A 20,615-nucleotide genomic window follows, 5' to 3' on the forward strand; every position below is an offset into this window, starting at 1 on the left:
ATTTGTGTGGGTGTGATGCTGCAACAAATAGTGATATTAATATAAGACAGGTTTGAGACAATTAAATTCAGCGTTCTTTGTATTACCTTTCCAACAGTAATTTCAATCAGATCTGGTCCAACTTTGGGGTCAGGTTTTGGACATGCCTTGAAAGATAAAAACAAAGTTTAAGGGTGGCTTACACTCAAAACCACTCAAAACCGATTAAGGAATATGTCATGGAGAGTAAATGAGTTGTCTGACAGCAGACGAGTATGCACTAAGCAGGTGATAATGAAGTGATCTGTCCAGGCCAGTCACTGATAGGGCTAACAGATAAACATCACAGAGTTACAGAGGGAAAGTAACTTGTAATGTCAGAGTAAACCCTAAGGCACTTTCAAATAACGCTCAAACACACAAACGATCTCTCAGATTTTCTGTAAAAGGCAGCGGACGTGGAGAAAAGTTACGCCTTTTTGGTTGACTTTTCATTGCCTACTACTACATCAACAGTGCACAAACTCATAGGATAAGTTGGCAGGTGTGTGATATAGAGGAAATACAGGACAGGAAAGACAAGCATCAATAAGTAGACTGGAAATAAACGCTTGATTGATTCCTGTGTATAATTGTATGGATTGTTTTCTGAATATTAGCAGTGTCCCTGTAAAATATAGGTGTTCTCAGCGTTGTTAGTAAACTTCATTCAAAGGCAAACCACCCAGATAACATATTGAGGTGAAAATGTTATGTACAAAAATGACTGCTTGGAGCTGTAATGAAACATTTAATCGCAATCTTAGGGGTGTTTTTTGGCTTTGAACTACCCAAAATTCTAATCTGTTCCATCCGGATAGGGATTAATAAACACTTGGATATCCTGGATATCACAACATTGAGAAGGTATCACTTCCCTTTAGACTACTTTCTGCTCAATATGAAGTCCACAAATTTAAAGATTTGAATATTGTTGTTACCGTACTCATTTTAAATCTTTAGCAATTACTATGAATTAAATTCCTGTAAAATAGTATTTGTGTCCATAATATCATAATCAAAATATTTTCTTTTATTCTAAACACATCCTTTCGGTAATAAAATAAGAATGCAAGAGAAAACAACAACAACACCAATTCTGAATGTATTTTCCAATAAGAGAAGTGCAAAAGGCAAAGAATGGTGTACACTGCTTGAATAATCCATCAAAATAAAACCAACAAATTAAGGCTATGAAGTCTTTATCACTTTTTGTCTTTTATTATAGTCATTAGTCAGTGAATTCTATATTGCATAGCTATGATTACATTCACTCATCAGATTAGAAGACATGGACAACAATGCCAAGGCTTGCAGCAGCCATCTTGCCCTGCAGGATCAGACATGGGGGCGGGGGTCCCCAAGTCATATGACTATACTGTCTGAAGACATCTGCTGCAGTCAGTGACACAGCAAAGGTGTCTGGCTGCGTGTGACTGTGAGGCAGCGAAAGATCATATGGATTTCCATATCATTATTTAAAACGATGCACTTAAAATGTGTTTCTTAGTGGCAATAGTGAAAAATTACCCCAAATGAACACTAAAATCTATAAAGTACCCCACATTTAAGCTTTTCAGATGAACCAAGGTTTTGGGAAAGACAGCATTTTTCCATTTTGGGTCCTTGGGTGAACACTTGGGATATGTAAAATGCCTACAGCTTTAATAACAAGCCTTACTTTTGAATTAAGATGTGCAAGTCTGGTTTTGCTGTGCCATATTTGTCACTGTTGTTCTCTACTTGGAGAATGGTCTACTTTTAACCGTGCTTTAATAATGGATGTCTTATGTCTTATTGTCTGTGGTAAGGTAACCAACCTTTGACTGCATGTTTGGGGATGGTGGCACTCTTTGTAGATTCTGAAGGTGGATACACATCTCCTGCAGAACACAGTTAATATTTGTTTAATTCTGATTAACGGTAGTAGACTGTCTGAAATCATGCTTTTCCACCCAGACAATGGAATAGAAGAGAGGAAGACTACTACTACAGCCCCACCAGACCAGCATTTTGTCACTCCAGCTACATTACAAATTAACACTGAAATTAACACTGAAAACAAAAGTATTACATGCAACAAACGTTTAGCCTACACAAGTCTTCCCCCCCCATGTGCTGTGGTAGGCCTATAGGTTGTGAGAGCAGGTAGTCTGTCACTAGTCAGCATCACACATTAGGAACTCATGGGGTTAAACAACAGCATGCACGTGAGCAAAGGTGCGTCACCTGCGCATCCTCACCACCAACAGTGTGAATGAATGAGGTCAAGAAGAGACTCCAAAACACAACAATGCTCTCTGAAGCATGGGCATTATATATTAAAAAGTATTGTAGCCTATTTTACAATTTAAATAATAAACTGCTAATCCAACAACTTTAATTTAAAAGATTAAGCAAACCTAGGATAGTTATTTTTTAATTTAAACAATCAACAATATAAGCCATCATATTTGGCAGTCAAGCAAAGCAGCTACTGCAGTAGTGCTACTCGTACATCAATGGCAGCCTTACCTGTGCATAAAGAAATGTCTGCTGTAGAATAGAAAATAATCAAGGAAAACTTTAAAATGCGTATCTAAATCAGCCCACTGCTTGTCGTAAAAAGAAAACTTCTGCGACCGCACTTGGGATAGTCAGAAAATTCCCTTTTCCAATGTTCGCTTTCCAGTGAATTGGTACAGTCTTAAAAAACTCCATCCTCATTTTTATCAGTTTCAGACAGACTCCAGACAGTCTCTGAGCGGTTGCGTGCCTGGCTGTCCTGCGCGTGCACGTCGGATGGCGCGGGAAGCAGCAATAACATTCCAGACTGACAGTCGCGCAGCCAATGGCGTTGTGAATCCAGATCTAGCGTCCAATGACAATGGCTCACAAAGATAACCCTGCATCCCGTGCACTGACACTGCACACACTGAATAAAACAGCAGTCCTGAGTCAAGCAGTTCATCGCACTCAGATATGGGTCACTGGCTGTCGCCTATTCTGCTGAAAACAATAGCCCACATAGGCATTGTCTTATTCCCCTACGCATATTCGAGGAACAAATTATTTTGAATTAACCACTATATAGTATATGCAGGCTAGTTTACTTTGAAAGACATGAAGTAATGGATGTAACTGTAATGAGTCATGACTATGCATCTTACACTTTTAGTTTCACATACGTTCTTTTCGGTGCTGTTAAGGCTATCTTGGTGGTTATTTGAGCATGTACATTATGCAAACCTGTTTACTCATTAATAATAAAACATCCAGGTCCACAAAGGACAGAGTTCTTCAACACCATGGGTGGAAATATTTCAGAGGGTTGATGCATATATATATGCAAGGCTTACTTACTTTACGTTTACTATAACAATGTACATGTATATAATCTATTTTTGTACGATATATCGTATACTCCAACTCCATGACCCCAGGATCTTTACTGATCCTCGTAAGTGGACAGCAGTAACACATTGTCTCATACAAAACAACTTCCACGTTGGCTATGGATTCTGTCAAAGGCATCTACACAAGGCATACAGATAGGTTTGTTGTAAAGAACTTCTGTCCTTTAACTGGAGAGAAAAAAAAGTCTTGTCTCCTTCGACTTTCCGCCCTCCAAATTTCATTGTTATGGAAAACCACTGGATTGGGAATAAGGCCCTGAACCTTTGAGGTCAGCATAATAGAATGTGACAGCTCCTTCTTCACTTCCATTTGTAAGTAAACCCAAAATCTTGGGAAAGAGAATCCATGGGACATCGAAATATCTGGCATATATTGTGAAAATAATGTAGAATAAATCTTAAATAAACAAATACTAATACTATCTTAGTACTGCGTAGCTGGATAAAACAGCAAAAGTGCACATCTTACAATGTGACAAAGCTTCACATGCAGGAGTTTTTTCAATTTTCAAAAATGTTTTCAATTAAGACTGCCATCATTTCACTCGTGGTATTGTTAACAATGTTGAAATTGTGATGGATTAAGCAAGCCCATGGTGTGCCTGTCATCAAACTGAAATATTCATTAGATACATGTGAACTGTAGGTTTTCAACCATGATGCATAAACGTAATTACTTCTAAGAGGCTATAAATATTCAGATTATATTTCCATGTTGTTGTTGTTTTTTTAAACGCTTTATTTTTTAATATTAGAATATGCAAGACATAAAAGACACACAAGACAAGCAATACACAAAAAACAACAGAAAAAAAAAAAAGCAAAAACAAAATAACAGAAAAACAGAAGAGGTCATGGGATGTACAGCAACAAGCAACAACACATATTAATTTCCATGTTGTTTTAAATATGCTAAATAGTAGGCCATATCTATTTTGTGTTGAATTCAATGTTTCCACATAATAAAAAAACACATTTGAACAGGGTCATTTTGAATAGACTGTATTTTATACAGCTTTTACAGAAAGGGAAGACATTCACCAGCTCAACATCTTATCCGTACAATCCCCACCAGTCCATTAGAATTCACAGACTGTCTTTCACCAGGAAAGTCCCTTTACGCTTTCTCAAATTAAAAATCTCACGGCTGATCCCCTCCATCGCTCTGGCTTTCAGATATTGACCTTGTGGTGCTACAAAATGGCTTCTTCCTCGCCCCATAATGAGCCAATACAATGAGGCTTCAGTTCACTGCTCACCTCTCTTTGGTGTCTCCAGGGGTCTTTGTTGACGTTTGTCAGCCCTGGAGGAATTTGGGGGCTTGAATTCTGCTGTAGTCGAGCCATAGAGAAGACAGCTACTTTGACTCCAAGACTTATAGCAAGAAAGGGGGAGAAAAAAAAACACTTAGTGAGAGATAAAAAGGATTTGACCTTACAGAAAAGAGATATAAAAGGAGTGACCTGAATAAAGAATAGCCACCATTTGAAATTACCACTAAATGTGACCATAATTGTAAAGGGTACAGTAGCCTATGTCAATTTGACATTGAATTTGAAATCAAACAGTTATATTTTTTATATTCACTATATACAGGATGGGATGCTGATGTAATTATCCCTTGAGATATTAAACCCATTGAGTACCTGCACAGAAAGGTATGTCGGGTTATCAAGTGTGCACCTCCCATCCCATCATAGATGTTCTGACTGAAGCAAAACCATGCAACCCACTATAATGTCCCCACAACAAATTATGCTACCAACAATAGGCTCTATATGCCAGACATAAAAAGGTAGACGCCTCCTTAGGCTCTGGGGCGTGTGTATCTTAGGCTCTGGGGCGTGTGTATCTTAGGCTCTGGGGCGTGTGTCTCTCTTGAAGGCAAAGCTTTCCTGAGATTCCTTGCGAAGCATAACGTGCGTCACAGAAGGGGAAGTTCGGTAGGTGCTCCAATGAACTGCATCTATAGTGCATCTATGCTCTATATGCACACAGAATAACTCTAATGACGCCTCTTCCGGCTCTGGGGCTCGTGTCTCTGTTGAAGGCAACATTTTCCCGAGATTCCTTGCGAAGCATAGCGGAAGCAAATAGGCCCAACGAAAGGGGGTGTTCGCCAAATGTTGGTGGTCAAATGCTAAAGTGATAACGAGCGCTAAACCTCAGCTGCGTGGGGTTTCCTCGTGCTAAATGCATAGGCCCGCCTACAGTTCCAACTTCGACCGCTACATCTCGGCGGCTTCAACATTGGCCAGCCTTTCTGGGGGCTTGGTGCCTTAATTAAGCACTTCTGCTTTACTTCTTGCATTCATTGGAGACACGTTGTTCCAATGAACTGCAGCGGTCAATGAGGCGTCTATTTTTTGTCAGGTGAAACCTGACATATAACAGCTTACAGCTCATGAAATGTAAGTGACCTAGTCATCAATGGAGCGAGCCAATCGCGTAGTAGCGACTCAGTCATGATTGGCTGCCTCCTAAGCTATGACACACTCACCCAGGCCCGGCGCCAGGATGAAATGACTGAGGGGGCAATTGAGATTTTTGAGGGGGAGAAAAAATCATTTTTTTCTGATTTTCTTAATTTTTTTCTGAATCTGGTGCACTTTGAGATAAAAAATGAAGAGGCTAGATCTATAAAGAACTACACACATCAAATGCTGCAACTTATCAATCAATGGCACTGCCAAAATTGGCAAATATAAAACCAATCCAGAACACAAAGTAAAATTATATTTTATTATTGACATTTTTACAAAAAATAGGCTAGTTACAATAGCTAAGCTGCCCACTTAAGCACCCTGACCAAACCCAGCACAATGATTAGCACCCCTCCCCATCATCATTGACATTTTTACAAACAAATAAATAGGCTAGTTACAGTAGCTGCCCACTTAAGCACCCTGACCACGGCAACAATGACATTAGCACCCCTCCCCACCCCAAGGATGGCCTATAGGTTCTAGATGGGAGATCATTAAGATGCTGCTGCATCCTGTATTAAGATGCATCCTTACTTCCCTCCTTTCAAGCAATGGAATTTAATTGAATGCCTGGAAATGTACCATTGTTTTGTCTGTAACAAAAGAAAATCCACTTTTGATATAAGGGGGCAAAGAGGTTGATTTAAGGGGGCAAACACCCCCTTTGCCCCCCCATGGCGCCGGGCCTGCGTGACTCACCACGGAAGGGATTATTTATTTCACCCAACACCCATATGCATGCACTGCAGCGGAGCAGAGCGCCACAACACCCATATGCATACACCAGCAGGAAAGATGCAAACGGAGACAGCGTTTGTTTCACCTGACAAATATGACTATGTATGTCATCATTTCTTGTTTTTATATCTATGACTCTTACTTCCGGCCCGATACCAATTAAGGCTCTGTTCAGTGTACAGTGGTTCTCAAACCTTTTCATTTCAAGGACCCCTATAACTCTAAGAGTGTAGGCCTACAAATGGAACCAAATGGACGTGTAAGTGTCCATTTGGTTCCATGTGTACACTCTCAGAGTTACACACCCAGACGGGCGATATTTGGACCCACTCAAGGACACTTTGAGACCCACTGTTGTAGCAGTGTGTCCAGTGAGCCAGCACCCTGACTCTGTTTGACCAAAATGGAACAGAGCCTTCATTATCATATAGCTGAGAGAGTTGCGCCATTGAGGGGTCAGAAAACAGCACTCGAGCACTGTTCATGCAGCCCTGGAGTGTGACAAGCTGGAGTTTGAAATACATTCAGATTTTACGGGGGCCAGTTTCGAATTGCAGCCATCCGTAGGTGCCCTTGAGAGGGGTTTTGAAAGAGTCAAGGGATTCGCATCACATGTCTTAATGACTGTTGGTAGGGCGTTCCACATTTTGGTGGCATAGGAGCGAAAAGAGTTCTTTCCAAAATGGCTGCTGTGCGCAGAGCCCATGATAGAGCCCATGGGCCCCATAGTCAACATTTAACACATTCTACACTTCTACAGTAGTGAATAGAGCTAAGTAGTGAACAACATTCATCTAAATTCCACAACATATCATCCAATAATTTACAAGCTTCCCAGTAATACAAACTGACAGCAGGAGGATGTCTTGAAAATGCTCATGTAGCATATAATAAAATGTATTAGCTTTCTGTCTTGAAAATGCTCATGTAGCATATATTATATGCTACATGAGCATTTTCAAGACAGAAAGCTGAATGAATAAAATGTCATATAGCCTACCCTACACTTAAATAAATCACCAATGTAAACGTGACATGATATCAATTCACCAAGAAGATCTTGAATTTTAAATGTTGTGGTGTGTCATTCTGTAATTATCTAGCGCTGGCCTGCCGCCTGGACCAGGGCTATTATTAGCCCTCCAAGCAGAACCCAATGGTACTGAAGTTTCTGACATTTTTGACGACACAGACCATGGGGTCCTGTTCCAGCAGTATCCTGCCACCTGGTACGCGGAAATAATAAAACATAAACACCGTGTTTACGGCCTGTCTGCGCTCTTTGACGACTTTTTTTCGTGTGAGGGCTTCTGAATCTGTGAAGTATAAGTACCCATACATGCCGCTGCGAATATCTCCTGTGGCGCGGAAGCCGTTAAGTATTTTTAATACTTTTTGTTTGACCGATTTGGTCGCTTTGATTCTTCTCTTCCTTCCTTGTTTATTGACACCTCATTGTACCGCCTATCTGGCTAGCTAGTGGCGCTATAGCTATGACAGAGCAGATCAGAGGCAGGGACGTAGCCGGCACAAGCCAACCGCACACCGGGAGGCGGTACAATAAACGGTAAACAAACAAGAAGAAATAAAGCGACCAAATCGGTCAAACAAAGATTAAAAATACTTAACGGCTTCCGCGCCACAGGAGATATTCGCAGCGGTTTGTATAGGTACTTATAGTTCACGAATTCAGAATAACTAAAAAAAAAAAGGCCGTCAAACGCCGCAGATACGATGTTACGGAGCATATTTATGTCCGCGTTCCAAAATTCCCATACGAAAATATAGTTATGAACACTGAACAGGGACCCTACAATAAAGCGACATCCAAATTTCAGAAAAGCTTTATGGAGAGTTCCGAGAGGGGCTAGGCTATTTAGTAACTAATTATTAACCTCTCCTCACCAGGCTTTCCACCACCTCGGAGGAAATAAGTAATTATCCATTTTTACATAAGTAAGGCTCGATAAAATACATCTATGATAGTCTTTCTTGCTGGTAATGCGACGGCTGCATGCCATGTAACATTGTAATGAACACCAGGGACAGGGACAGGTCCCCCAAGATTTTAAACTGGCCAAAGTAACAGCCCTGTACAAAAAAGGGAGTAAATTAGAACCCGGCAACTACCGCCCTATTTCTATTCTAAGCTCCATCTCGAAAGTGATGGAAAAAATAGTCTATGAACAGGTTGAAAAGTATCTTGCCACTAATAAATTGCTGTACGAGTTCCAATCTGGGTTCAGAACATCCCACTCCACTGACACATGCCTCCTCTATTTGAGCGACCACATCAAACACGAGGTGGACGCTGGAAAATACTGCGGCATGGTAATGCTGGACCTCCAAAAGGCTTTTGACACCGTGAACCACTCCATACTGGTTAACAAGCTTAAAGCTATTGGTTTTGATAGCACATCAGTGAGCTGGATGCAATCCTACCTGGAGGGGAGAGAACAGATGGTGGAGGTGAACGGAACACTGTCCCCTCCCCTCCCAGTGAGCTGTGGCGTCCCACAAGGAAGCATACTAGGGCCTTTACTGTTCCTAATATATGTTAACGACATGACTTCAGCTTGTGACTGCAACTTGTTCCTGTTCGCAGATGACTCAGCACTGCTGGTCTCGGACAGGAACAAACTGCAGGTTGAAAAGACCCTCAGCTCTGAACTCGGTAGAATCTGGGAAAAACTGAATCCATCCTCTTCGGATCAAATAGTAATCTCAGCAAGGCAGATGGCTTCTTGGTTAGAGTGGGTGACAATATTATCACACGAAAAGATCAAATTACCTACCTAGGTTCCATCCTGGAGGCCAATCTTTCCGGTGATAAAATGGCCACCAACGTAATCAAAAACGTCAATCAAAGAACAAGATTCCTTTACAGGATCTCCTCACTGGTCAGCAAAAACACCTTGAAGACCTTAACAGGAGCCCTCATACAAGGTTTCTTTGACTATGCATCCACCTCTTGGTACCACAGCACCTCAAAGGCCCTTAAAACAAGGCTCCAGACCTCCCAAAAAAAACTGGTCAGGCTCCTACTTGGCCTCACCCCCCTCACTGCCCACTTTGACAGGCTGGGATGGCTTAGGGTCGACGACAGAGTACAGCATCTTGAAATTGGTCTGGTCCACAAGATTCGATACACCACCAAGATACCCATGTACCTGTCTAAATACTTCCTTAATGTAAACGAAGTCCACACCCACAACACCGGAGGGAGTGCAACAAACCATGTACAACCCAGATTCGGCACAAACAAGGGACTAAATTATTTTCGCTCCTATGCCACCAAAATGTGGAACGCCCTACCAACAGTCATTAAGACATGTGAATCCCTTGACTCCTTCAAAACCGCTCTCAAACAGCACCTACGGATGGCTGCAATTCGAAACTGGCCTCTGTAAAATCTGAATCCCCCCCCACCCCCATTTCCCCTCACTGTATAATGTATCTTTTCCCTTTTTTGCTTCCTATATGATGAATTCCTGTTCTGTTCTTTAGCTACATAGAAATGTCTATTTGTATGTCTCTAAATGTTTGTATGTCTCTAAATGTTTTGATGAATTGAACAATGTGGACCCTGTTGTAAACAAGTGTAATGCTTAATTGGGTCGTCCACTCACAGTTAACAGTCTTTGTATTGAGTTTGTGCTTAAAATGTACTGTAAATTCTACAAACTGTTAATAAATATTTCAATCAATCAAAAAACCAGATAACCCATATTTTTCTCACAGAAGGAAGGTAAACAGCAGGTCCCCTGGTCAGAATCCGTTGAAATTATCATCAAACTGACCTGGGGTTCGGGGACCGAGTTCAGTTTTCCCACCCACAATGCACCATCACAGTCCTGCCATGTTTGTGCTGCTGCACTGTAGTGGTCGTGGGGGATATTGGATAACATGGTAGTACTGCAGTGGACAACCTGTTAGCTTCACCGTCTGTTTCATTCTGAAGGCTAAAAATAATCGAACACGTCAATGTATTTCCACGTTTTATAATCAGACTCACCGTGTGAAGCGTCTTCTTGCACCATGGCGGCCAATTCTCAGGGTAGGTACACTGACTATTGGTGTGTTATTGTTGATGAAGCTCGCTAGCCTCGCCAGCTAAAGGCTACGTAGCTTGTGATGAACAATAACCGCAGGAAACGACGGATCTCTAGGCCACGCAGTGCTAACTAGCTAAATGCTATCAACAAATGTTAATTTGAACCAAAGCACGTGGATGTATCATTGTACTGCTATGGTGTGATCGCTGTAACGGCTGTTAATTGGACCAAGTACCGTTGGATGTTAGGTTGTTTTGTTTTGTCTGTGATGGTGTTGGCTGTGATGTTAGCAGCAACAACTAGCTTCATCATAGCTAATACTCGCGCCGACAGTTGACACTTGAAAATGTCGTCATTTTGTGTTGCGATCAAAGGCTTGTGCGACGAATTATAAAGCAAGACGAGAGATGGTTCATAACTCACAAATAATTGTGCATAAGAGCCAGGAAGCTAAACATACGCTTCCAAGCCTTCCATAGAAAAAGTGACGGAATAATTAACCGGCCCCTTTCTACATTGTATTTCCCTATTAAACCTACGGCATCTAATCATGTAGAATCCAAAATAATGGATACTAATTTGACCTGGTGGAACAGAAGGATATGATTGAAATTGTTATTAGCCGCTGCTCTAATCAGTTCAGTTGTATGGGTCCATTTGTAACTTAGCAGCCGAAAATGCTACACCTGCCAGTGCGCCATCATGTATGTGACAATTATAGCTGTTTGTGTATCTTGTATCGAATCGATATTGTATGTACCCCTGACCCCTCCCCACATACACTTTAAGTGTCAGGTTCACCTATGCATTCACTCAGACTTAGTCTTGTACACATCATGAACGATATACATTCATGTAACCCCAATAGCACCACATTACATGACATCATACACACCTCATACTAAGGAAAAACAAGCTGGAAGGTTTTTGCGTTATCCTTTTGATTACTATGGTGGTGAGTCAGATTTCAGATTAATCCTACATGTGACATCACTCATGTTTTTGAGGGGGGATGGCCCCTCTACATGTGACATGACTCATGTTTTTGAGGGGGGATGGCCCCTCTGCCCAGTTAATCCTACATGTGACATGACTCATGTTTTTGAGGGGGGATGGCCCCTCTGCCCAGTTTTGTGTGTCTGTGTGTACCCCATAGTGATGATTTGATTGGATGAGGGCTTAAACGGTGAGGACAGAAAATTGAGGATGCCGGAATGTGATGATGTATGATGATAAGAGCACCCCTCACTTCACATGAGTGTGACTTTTATTTCATGATCAATAAAGATATAAATCATTGATTCAATCAACACAGTAACACCATTATAGGGCTCTGCTTGTCTTTCCACAAATTGTTGCGAACGCAATGAGCACTAACTATGAGACCCTGCAGATCATGTCTATCTGTGTGTCTGTCTGTGTGTCTGTCTGTCCCGCTGTGACACCACCCGCCCACCACCAGAGGGCGCAGCTGTAGCACACACACACACACACACACACACACACACACACACACACACACACACACACACACACCAGAGGGCGCAGCTGTAGCACACACACACACACACACACACACTGCTTCCCGCGTTTGCGCGTCTTACTTGTATTCTTCTTGTGACTTAAGCAAGGGCTGGGTCCTTTCTGAGCTGTCGTTATGAGTTTTTTAAAATTAACCCCATTAGTGGTGGACTGGGGCTCTAAGGATGGAACTGCAACTATTATTTATTTTGGCATTTTCAGCCAATTAAGTTATATTATGTACAGGTACATAATGTATGTTATAACATACTAGGTATGTTGCCTTGTGAAACGGAACAATCATAATGGCATCTTTAAAAAAACAAAAACATGATTAATTTCCTGTAAGACGCATCCGCTTGGGTGATGGCAGACTACTGGGCAAGCGCTCTCGCTTTGGCATGGACAGTGTTGGGCATCGTTACTTTCTAAAGTAACGTCGTTAGGTTACTGGATTACTGCCCATGAAAATAATCCCTTACCGTTACAGATTACCTTCTGAGAAAAGTAACAAGTTAGATTATTTTCCGTTATTTTCCGTTACCCGACAATTAAAACCCATTTTTAATGCTTGTGCAGGTTGTTTACATTGTAGGCTATTAGGCTACTGCTAGCCTGACCTAAGCAGAGACATTTCTGGTCTAGAGGGGCGGGTCGCGCCTCAGAAATGCGCGCACCCTGATTGGATCTCATTGATCTGTCCGTCACCCCCGGCCCCTCCTCTCCCCCCTAGTGCAGCGCTACGTCACATCATTTAGAGCGACGCCCACCCAGAAGGGTTGACTCCCACTTTTAGACTGGTTCAGCCCACGGCTTTTTCCAGGCTTTCATCTTTCGCGCAGACGAAATGAAAGCCTGGGTATCGAGGCTAGGCTACTGCCTACCGTCATTGAGCCTCATTATTACGGCCCTAATTAACTCTATGGTTAAAAACGAGAATGATACACACCATGAACTGACCATAGAGTAGACAATATCCCCTTTACAGCTCTCTCTTTATTAACGACTATAATTCGCCACAATCGCCAGTCTATACACGTAGGACTGGACAGAAAGGCTGTTGCGCTGCGCTCCAACCAGCCAACAGCGCACATGATGCCCTCTCCACGGCGCGCACCGCGGCGCATGAACAACACCACCACCACCACCGTGGACCCACGTATGAACTAGATAGTTTATAAGAAATGGCACGGCGGCCATCCTTGCAGGCAGTGACAGACAGTAACGGAATGAGAATCCTGTAACCTGTTATTTTGGGGGGGGGGCATTGATGATGAATGTTACTATGAAACTTAAACAATTCATTAAACTAGTACTCACCTAATGACGCAGCCATGGAGGATCTACCATGTATAACGTAATTCCAAAGTGTTTAGCCTACATTGTTTAAGTCAAAGACGCATGCGGTTTTAACTTTGGCTTAAAGCATGTTGTTATTATTATTCCGCATAGAGTATATTCCACCACCACCACCGGCACTGTCATAGTAGCTGGCTACAACCGAAACAACTTCCTCTTCCTCTTCAAAATAAAAGCTACTTGTAACAATACTTTTATTTCTTAAGTGAACTTACAGGATGTAGTAGACGCAGGATGTATAGTAGGCTAGCTGGATCCCAACCAGTCCGGATTCAAGAAGGCCCACTCCACAGAAACTGCCCTGCTGGCAGTCACAGAAGCACTACATGCTGCCCAAGCTGCTTCCCACTCTGCAGTACTGATTCTCCTAGACCTATCAGCAGCATTTGACACAGTGAACCACCAGCTGCTCCTAGAAACCCTAGCGGAGCTAGGCATCGGTGGAACGGCACTAAAGTGGTTCTCCTCCTACCTCACCGATCGGACCTACCAGGTTTCCTGGAAAGGTCTGCTATCATCCCCCCGAACCCTCCAAACTGGGGTCCCACAGGGATCTGTACTTGGTCCCCTCCTTTTCTCACTGTACACTAAATCCCTTGGCACTATCATCTCTGCTCACAATATATCCTATCACTGCTACGCCGATGACACACAACTGTTCCTATCCTTCCCCCCCTCTGCCACTCAGGTGGAAGAGCGCATCACTGCATGCCTGGCTGACATATCACAGTGGATGTCCTCCAACCACCTCAAGCTGAACCCAGACAAGACTGAGCTTCTCTTCTTCCCAGCTAAGTCCTGCCCTATGCAGGAGCTAACTATTTCCGTAGACAACGCCCTGGTAACGTCTGTCCCAACAGCCAGGAATCTTGGTGTTGTCCTGGACAGTCAGCTCTCGTTCAAAGCTCACATCACAGCTGTCACTCGATCATGTAGGTTCACACTCTATAACATACGACGAATTAGACCGTTCCTCACCCAGGAATCAGCCCAGCTCCTAATCCAGACAACAGTCTTGTCAAAACTCGACTATTGTAACTCCCTCCTTACTGGCCTACCAGCATGTGCACTTAAGCCTCTCCAGCTGATCCAAAATGCAGCAGCTCGCTTGGTCTTCAACCAGCCAAAATTCTCACATGTCTCCCCCCTGCTCCGCTCCCTCCACTGGCTCCCGGTCGCTGCCCGCACAGAATACAAAACTCTGATGCTGGCATTCAAAGCAACCAAAGGTATGGCTCCCCCATATCTTACAAGTATGATTGAACCCTACAAACCCTCCCGCGCACTCAGATCAGCCAACGCAGGGAAACTGGAAGTACCCTCACTAAAAACGCCGGGACAACGCTCCACACGTCCCAAACTCTTCTCCCTTCTGGCTCCAAAACTGTGGAATGCACTTCCCATTGCAGTCAGAACTGCAGCATCACTCCCAATCTTCCGCCGTAGCCTGAAAACCCACCTTTTCAGACTCCATCATGGCCCATAGCACTTACCCTAACCCCTTAGATAGAATTTCTGTTGGCTTAGATAGCATTTGACTTAGACTTATAGCATGTTATGTAGACAGCACTATAATTGTATTGTATATAGTCATAGCACGCCATAGTACATATGTATAGCATAGTAGTGAATATGTATAGTTTATTATGTATAGTGTATGTATAGTTTCATCATATAGATATTCCACTGTTACCTTCTTAGCTTACGCATGTTTCATGATAAATGCTTTTATGTGATGTATTCCCATGCTTTTGTTCTTGCCTAAATGTAAGTCGCTCTGGATTAAGAGCGTCTGCTAAATGCCTAAATTGTAAATTGTAAATTGCTATACTGCTGCGCATTGGGGCTTGGGAAGATAAATCACACAGATATGAAGGCAGGAGAAATAGACTCCGGGCAGTCGGGGCTTTATTATTTTTAAATCTTGCACACAAAATGAACAGGGACACATTATAGTAACGGGACTACTGTTTTGGAAAAGTAACTAAGTAACTAACTACTAAATTGCAAAACTAACTAGTTAGTTTATTCCGTTACCAATAAAAGTAGTCCCTTACATAACGCCGTTATTAATAGCGCCTTTACACCCAACACTGGGCATGGAGAGGTCAGATCAACATATGAAATTAATTCTGTACTGGCCGTGGTATATATGGAGCGTGTTTTGAGTGTACAGGGTTTGATGAGGGCCCAGGTTGGGCCGGGCCTTAATATGTTGTTGAGATAATATTGTTGAGAACTCTAGTTTTTGCTGGCTGCCGGGCGTGGCTGCTCTAATAACTTTGAGTCTAGAGTTTGAATGGACAGGTAGGTATTGGTCAAAAGGGAGACATCGAAGAGGAAGGACGGGTGGGGAAGGATCAACATATGGAATGTCAGAACAGGTCAACTCCATTTATGGAGATCTAAGGGTTTGAGGTCTGATGTCGAGTTGCTGGCCGGCTCCATATATAGGTGATGATCCAGTCTTCTCCATGTATGGCTATCCAGGGTTTGATGAGGTCAGTGTTGTGATCTTCATATATGGAGACGGCCATATATGGTGGCGTGACGAGGCGTGATGTCACGAGGTGTGACCATATATGGATGGAGGTGTGATGTCACGTGGCTTGACCATATATGGGGGCATGATGTCACGAGGCGTGACCATATATGGAGGCATGATGTCACGAGGCGTGAACATATATGGCAGTGTTTCCTGCAGGAAAAAGCTTTGCCCTAGTGCTGGCTGGGAAGAGAATCTGTGGTGCGCGCCCTAAGCGAATGATTAATCAATTATTATTGCCCTAAAAGTAGAAGAGAAGTTTCTTAACTTCTCAAATCTTCTACTATTAAAGGTCTAGGTGTGCTGTCATGCCCATTTCAGCACAGCCTGAGAGCTTATTTCAACCAGTATAATATTAAATATTTCACAAAAGGTCTGCATGAAACCCTGTATGGAGGTGTGACCGACCGAAGTTTTCATAGTAATCTGCGACCTTCGGTCGCAATTAACCGAGTATATTAAGTACGGTAATTACAAGGCTCTGGACTAGAAACTTCCTTTTCCTCAAACCGATTTCTCCTAATAATAGCCCCAGGCTACGGGGGAACGAGTCACACTTTTATTGTTATTCTTCCGGTTTGAGGGAAAGGAAGTTCCAGATTGAGGGTTCTGGCCTGATGACTACAAAACAATGACTACAAGTCTACAACATGACGTAACGATATCATTCGCTCCTGACCGGATCACAAGGCAATTTTGTAACACAGAGCAGGCTTGGAAAGAGGTGGAAAGCCTGGTAACGCAGGGTTAGTGCAAAATAATATACTTGGTTTGCAAGTAAATCTTAGTAGTTTATAATGGCATAAGTTTATGTTCTATTTAAGATAAGACATAGTACTTGTAGTCTTGTACACAACTTAAGTTAATTTTCAAGCTGCACTGTTTCTGCTGGAGGTAAGCAGCGAGGCTCTGACCCCCACTGATCACATCTAGAGTTGAGATCAGGAGAACTGGATCCAACATTGAGGAACCAGAGTAGGTTCCATTACATTTTGAACTTCCAGTTTTATCATGTACAGGTTTATCACCACACTTTCAGAGCTGGTATGTGAACTTCACAAGCTGCTATACAATTCGCTCTAAGTTGTATAAATGATGTAGTTTAATGTTGAAAATGAGTGGTAATCTCCATTTCATTCTTTTTTAATTAGTCTATTATGACATAACCTAGCTCTGGTCCATAGACCTAATGCCATTTGCTGCCGTTGCATACAAGGCTTTGCCACACTTGCTTTTAGCCCTCGCATGAAATGCAGACTAGCCTCTCCTCTGTAGCGGAAATATAAAACCTTTTACCTTCTACTCACCAATACAAAGGCGGTTTGTGTAATTAGAAAGCCTACTTTTCTTAGTGGACGCACTCTGAGCCCCCCACCACGCGTATAAAACGCACTTTTTGGCCAGAAAGGGATTGTTTTTCCACTGAATTTTTTAAACTTTTAGTTACTCCACTGCGTCCTCTACCGATGTGTATATCTAGTGTGCGTCTGAGCATAGACTTGGTAACGCCCCGCCTGCCTCTGATTGGCCTACCGGTACTGCCCTAACTAATATTGTTTATGCCGTTTGCTTTGATTGAATAATTGATTGAACACACGTGTACGATGTACTATGATTTGATTTGGGTGTGACTTCTAAATCAAGTGTTGATTATCGTGTATTAATCTAATTATAGTATTAAAACTAATACTATTATATACTAAAAAGGATAAAGGTGAAGGGAAAAGAGACCTTTTTACAGTACAATAATGTTTCACGTTTACACATACAAATAAATTACACAATAATCAACACAAACACTTTATTTAGAACACACCCAAATCAAATCATATTACGGCGTACATGTTCAATCAATTATTCCATCAAAACAAACGGCATAAACAATTAGTTTGCCTCTTCTACAAAAATAAAACGTACAAGTTACAGGCAGTTCTCTTAAGGCCTATTCATAGTCTGGATTTCCGGTGGTGAGGTGACCACCGCTCCGGTGGTGAGCTGACCACCGGAGCTGAAATAACGTTGAGCGGTGGTGAGTAAAAACAGAGAAGGGCTGGAGCGGTGGCGGTGGTTTGCTCTTCACCGCGGCTCGTGACTTCATGTTGTAGTTCGGTCAACTTCGGTGGTCACCTAACCATCGAAAAACCAGACTATGTATGAGCCTTAAATTAGGGATGTCAGTAACGGATAGTTTCCCAACCGGTTACCCGTTAGGATTAACCGGTTCATTACCGGATAGTGGTTGATTTTTTTCTTTTTTTAATAGGCTACCCCAAATGTAATATGCATGTATAGGCTACATAATTAAAGTTGGTAGACGAAGGGCATACATTTATTTATGCTCCTTTTATAAAAGACAAACAAAAAAGCAACATTTAACAATATAAATAAATTGTTGTAGGCTTCTGGCTTAATCATCAATAAACAACGCATCGCATCTGCATGATGCATGCATCTGCGCGTCTACAGTACAGAGGTCCGCCGGTTCTAGTCCAACAAAACATAAATAAATCCAGTCCAGATCCGAGCAACCTATACCTATATAAAGCCACTGGACGCATGGGCTAAGCCTTTTTTTATTATTAAGGAAGATCAGCATGCATGTCACCGTGTTCCGTTTGTTGACTTTTCGCTGACGAGAAAACCCTCAAACATCGATAGCACATGGCTAACTTTTGATAGCCGTAAGCCGTGCCAGTGTGGAGACGGATAGGAGGGCAGCGGCGGCTGTAAACGTTCTCCCTCCAGGCCAAATGGCCAATAATGGATTTAATAATGTAGGTCTCTGCATTGATACGGTCGACATGTGTTCATCTCGTCTCGCTGTCACTCGCTTACATTTTGACTACCGCAAAGCTACCGTTGTAACTTGTCTTGTAGCCAACTAGCCATTGAAGTACAACAGAGAACGGGGACATTGAGGGGGCAGAAAACAGAGCCCGAGCGCTGTTCATGCAGCCTGGAGTGCGACAAGCTGGGCGGCGCAAATAGCAATTTTAGGCATGTGTGCAACATGACAACTGTTTTAAAGTATTGTACAGTGACAACTACAGTCTCTGTAATGTTTATGTTGTACTATTACTAAAAACGATCTAAAATAAAGGGATTTAAGATCAGAACACGCATTTATTATTATGCAAATTAACCGTTAAAGCTGATAAAAATATCCGGATGTTTCTTAACGGTCGGCTAACCGGTTAACCGGTTAACCCCTGACATCCCTACCTTAAATCATACCGATACCGTATACTTGTATTCTTTTCCACCACCTCGCAGCAGAGATCAGACTATCCAGCATAGCTATATCCACCTCGGTGACTTATGCTTCGTCGTACGACGTGTTGCATCATTGAATACTGAAAATAGCCGATCTGCAAGCTCACAACGTGTCGCCTCCGCCACACGTGAGCTTGTAGATTGGCTATTTTCAGCACGCGGAAATATGCAGGATGTGAAACGTTCAGAAACGTTTGCCTTCATGAAAATTGAGATTTTATTTTTAGGCAAAATCGAACAGCCCTATCACAAAGATTATTATTATTATCTAAGCACTGACTGCACCAGAGATTGTTGGCCAGTGGCCACCATTTCTCTTTCACCACCAAATGTTGGTCTGGTGAAACAGAATCATTAATGAGTCTCACGTGTCATTTTCTAGAGTAAGACAATGACAATGAAGGAAAGAGGCATTGTTAAATGTCACGGTCATTTCTGGCTCACATACTGAGGAGTACATGATCAGCGACATGTTTCCATTGGGGGTATCATCCAAGAGCCAGTGGTGCGAACATGATCAAAGGCATGGGTTTTCCAGAGATATCAGACCTCAGCAGCATACACTGCAGCTTGTGATCAACAATGGCATCAGCAGTCGGGAGAGCAGCAAGACATTATCGGCAAGTTGAAGACATGACACTTCTCAAATCTTCTACTATTAAAGGTCTAGGTGTGCTGTCATGCCCATTTCAGCACAGCCTGAGAGCTTATTTCAACCAGTATAATATTAAATATTTCACAAAAGGTCTGCATGAAACCCTGTATGGAGGTGTGACCGACCGAAGTTTTCATAGTAATCAGCCACTGCTAGCAAAACAGCTTCTGAGGACCATTCAATTAGGGATGGGATCCATAGATAAATAGTAGACAAACAACCCCAGCCAGCGCATGAAGCCACAGAAGTACACTCTACTTCCGGAATTGACACCAGTGTTGGTGTCAATAGAGCAGGCGCACTAGTGTTTCAGACGATAGAAGCAAACTAGTGTTTTTAAATGTGGAAAAAGAAGAGGAACAGATGATGCCCCCCCCCTGCACATGCACGTGTAGTGACATTTTGGTGGTTTTGTGAGTTTTTTGGCCTTTTATTGTGGTTATTTTGGACTATTCTTGACAGCCAGGCAGTAACAAGCACATCATTTTATTTTAACCCACATAGTAGCCTAAGCAAATGGGTGAGAGAATCCACCAGTGAATTTCAGTGTTTTTCAGTGCCACCTGAGTT

The 20,615-nt window shown here is 42.4% G+C and overlaps 1 protein-coding gene across 5 annotated transcripts in view; it reads left to right on the forward strand.

The window, feature by feature from the left end:
• Positions 1–10,534: 10,534 nt before the first annotated feature.
• The window catches only part of rbm33a (RNA binding motif protein 33a), a 57,415-nt gene continuing 47,334 nt past the window's right edge, over positions 10,535–20,615 (forward strand). For all 5 annotated transcript variants that reach the window (XM_083778030.1, XM_083778032.1, XM_083778033.1 and 2 more), the window contains exon 1: positions 10,535–10,694. In XM_083778030.1, coding sequence (XP_083634156.1) covers positions 10,676–10,694 — 19 coding nt within the window. In that variant the 5' untranslated portion in view covers positions 10,535–10,675. The remainder of the gene's footprint in view (positions 10,695–20,615) is intronic.

Source organism: Protomyctophum parallelum (assembly GCF_964188405.1).
Source record: "Protomyctophum parallelum genome assembly, chromosome: 12".
NCBI lineage: Eukaryota > Metazoa > Chordata > Actinopteri > Myctophiformes > Myctophidae > Protomyctophum > Protomyctophum parallelum.